General features: G+C 44.3%; 1 protein-coding gene across 1 annotated transcript; it reads right to left on the bottom strand.

Annotated features, from left to right (window-relative positions):
- Positions 1-968: 968 nt before the first annotated feature.
- Positions 969-1064, bottom strand: LOC104277293 (PDZ and LIM domain protein 5-like; the record flags this gene model as incomplete). The annotated part of the gene is made up of 1 exon (XM_009873890.1): positions 969-1064. A coding segment is annotated over exon 1 (96 nt), but the record flags the coding sequence as incomplete, so codon positions are not given.
- Between the last annotated feature and the right edge of the window lie 1780 nt (positions 1065-2844).

Here is a 2844-nt window from a genome sequence, read left to right as displayed (position 1 = left end):
AAAATAATTCATCTTTGTCACTAAACTGTATTAATATGCACGAGGGGGAGGAGAGCTGTTCACAGAGAAAGGGCCATTTGTACATAAACACGTCCACGCTGCAAATCAGCTTTAAAGGTGCCAGGGTATAGAGCCATCAGAAGTCAGTTTCTTCACGCAGAGATTTCCCAATGATCCTGTAAATTCAACACTGCAAAGTTTGTCCCTATATTTCATACGTGAAGTGCTTGAGCCACTTGAGGAAGGCTTTGAAACTCAGCTCACACTGAAAGACAAGCCCTCCCTGAAAGCATGGTTTTAAAGTAGTAAACTAGTTAGATAGCGGCTGGGTACAAAGATCACATTTGTTTTGACTTAGTTCCTCAGATCCTTTGAATACCAGCTCAGAGCACGTACTCCATAAAACGATCGTGAGAAACTCGCACCTTCACTCAGGCACATTTTGATGAACTGCTATTTACAACTACTGTCACTTAAGTGCCTTTTTCTTGTAAATAGTGGGATTTGCAAGGACAGACACCAAAAGATCCTCAAGTTGCTAAGAGCTGCTGAATAAACAAGGGTAACGAGAATGATTTTTCCTCGCTGCCTCCCATTTGAAGTACACAGGCTCAGTCCTGTGCAGAAAACTGTTTGCTCCCTGCCAGCCTCCAACCTCTGCACCTCTGCTTTCTGGGTGGGGGCAGGGAGGGGAATTCAAGGGTGGTTTCTTTGGTTTGTTGCGTAAATAAATGCAGTTAAAACAAGCATTTTAAATTAAGATCTGCTTCCTAAGACAATTTTGCTGAAGCATTCAGACAATAAAGGAGACAAATTTTCCCAGCTCCTTCGCAGCCCCCAACAGCCCTCCATACCACAGGAGCCTCAGCATCCATAATTAATGGCCTCACACACTTATGTGTGAAGGTTGCAGGTTGGCCACAGCAAAACAGATACTCAGATGCAGGCAAAGAAGCAGATGCACTTACCCGAGAGATAGACAGAGGCATGTTGAAATCCTTGCCCCCTTGAAGTCTGAAACCCCAAGGAGCCGGGCCGACCAAAGACACGCTGTAGTTGCTCATGATGTTTTGTCTTCAAAGGTCAAATCCAAAGAACTGATGCCTGGGGAAGAGGAACAGAGTTTTAATTTAAAAGTGGTAAAACAAAAGGTACTATCTACCATTTTTTAAGTCCTCTTTCTTTGTATTCCCCTCCATACTATAGAAACACCAGGTCTGTTATTACTTGTGCTATATTCCTCAAATGTTGTTTTCCTCCACAGCTTAGGAAGAAATGTAACTAGGGAGCTTGTAACACGGACTTGGGACTTGGAGAACTTCTGATGCTGAAGTGTTTGACAACTACTTCTTACTAACAAAACAATGTTGAGAAAAGCATAAATCGATAGCACCCCTTAAATCAAAGTATGGAATAAATTAGCACTACAGGCACACTCATTTCTAACAAAATTAATATCATATGCTACCATGTCATCAGCTGAAAGCTTGTTTCTAAACACATTATGTCCTGACAGCTTCAAAACTATGTCAAAGTGGCACAACTTCGAAGTTAATCAGAAGCAAATAAAATCCCTGTGACTTTATTTTTATAGCATTGCTTCCTATTGGTAGAACAATGCCACAGACAAAACAGCTGTTATAAAACCAAGCTTCAAATGAAAGCTGCGAACTAGAGTGAAATACCCATGGCCACAACGCAATGCTGAGAAAGCAAATCCCCAGCATCTCCCTCCCCACAAACGTGGGCAACAAATTACCTTTAAAAGGCAACCGAGGCACTTAACTGCCGTTCAGCGTCAAAGATAAGGGCTTCAGTTTCACCTCAGATAAGTAACGTTACAATGACATCTTAGGTAGTGGATGCCGGCTATTTTTGTATGGTTGAAGCCAGGCAGGAGCACATCAGGGCGGGCTGGTGTAAGACTACACCAGGGCACAGCCAGATTCCATACTCGTATAGCGACACTTAAGGTGGACCCTCAGTCAAGCAGAGGCAAGCGAGCTGCAAGCTCCACCGAGGTCCGCAAAGATCCCTTTTAGCCGTTCACACACTAGAGGGGGGCTGTGTTGGTTTTTTTTCTGTAGGCAGTGGATTTCTGCAAACACAGCCTACCCTCACAGACCACCAGCTTGGGGCTGTCACACAGCCTCCGTGGGCGCAGGGATGGACATTTAACCCCACACTCTGAGACAGCCCTTGGCAATATGTGTCTCTGGGTTCACCTCCCAGAGCTGCCAAGGTCCTCCGTACAGACTTGTTTCTAAATCGAACGGGAAACTTTTATTCACAGGTAACTCAGGTAACCAGCACAGAGCTGCTGGCATTGACCAGAACAAGATATATACTAGGAAGTAGAACTGGGAGCCAGCAACAGAGGTGTCTGGGTACCTGGGCAGTTCCTGACATGCTCCTGCTTGTTGGCATCCAACAAAGGGGCAGCTCTGACCCCACGCGCTGGTTCAACCCACCCTTAAAAGGCTCAATAAGCACCAGTGTACAGAGTTGGGGGAAAAAAAACAAACGTACACTGCTGAACTTTCATGTGGATGAAGAGAAAGAAAAGAAAAAAAAAGTTTTTGCTAGGACTCTTAGGGGGCTTGCATACCACTAAAGCAGGAAGGGTAAGTCGTTTAATTGCTCTGTGCACCAAGTTCCTTATAAAGAGAGGATTTTAATTAGTCACAGATTTCTTTCCATACAAAAATATGAACTCTTTTCATTCCCTCTAAATGAAATCTGCCACAGTGACAGGTCACTACAGAGACTGCAGCAAAGCAAACCACACCTCTTGACCAGCACACATGTAGTTCATGGGCACAGAAAGAAGGCTCTACGTATTAG

Source organism: Apaloderma vittatum, unplaced genomic scaffold (assembly GCF_000703405.1).
Source record: "Apaloderma vittatum isolate BGI_N311 unplaced genomic scaffold, ASM70340v1 scaffold15127, whole genome shotgun sequence".
In the NCBI taxonomy this organism is placed as follows: Eukaryota; Metazoa; Chordata; class Aves; order Trogoniformes; family Trogonidae; genus Apaloderma; species Apaloderma vittatum.
The sequence above is the reverse complement of the archived record's forward strand: the minus strand, read 5'-3'. Positions and strand labels throughout refer to the sequence as shown.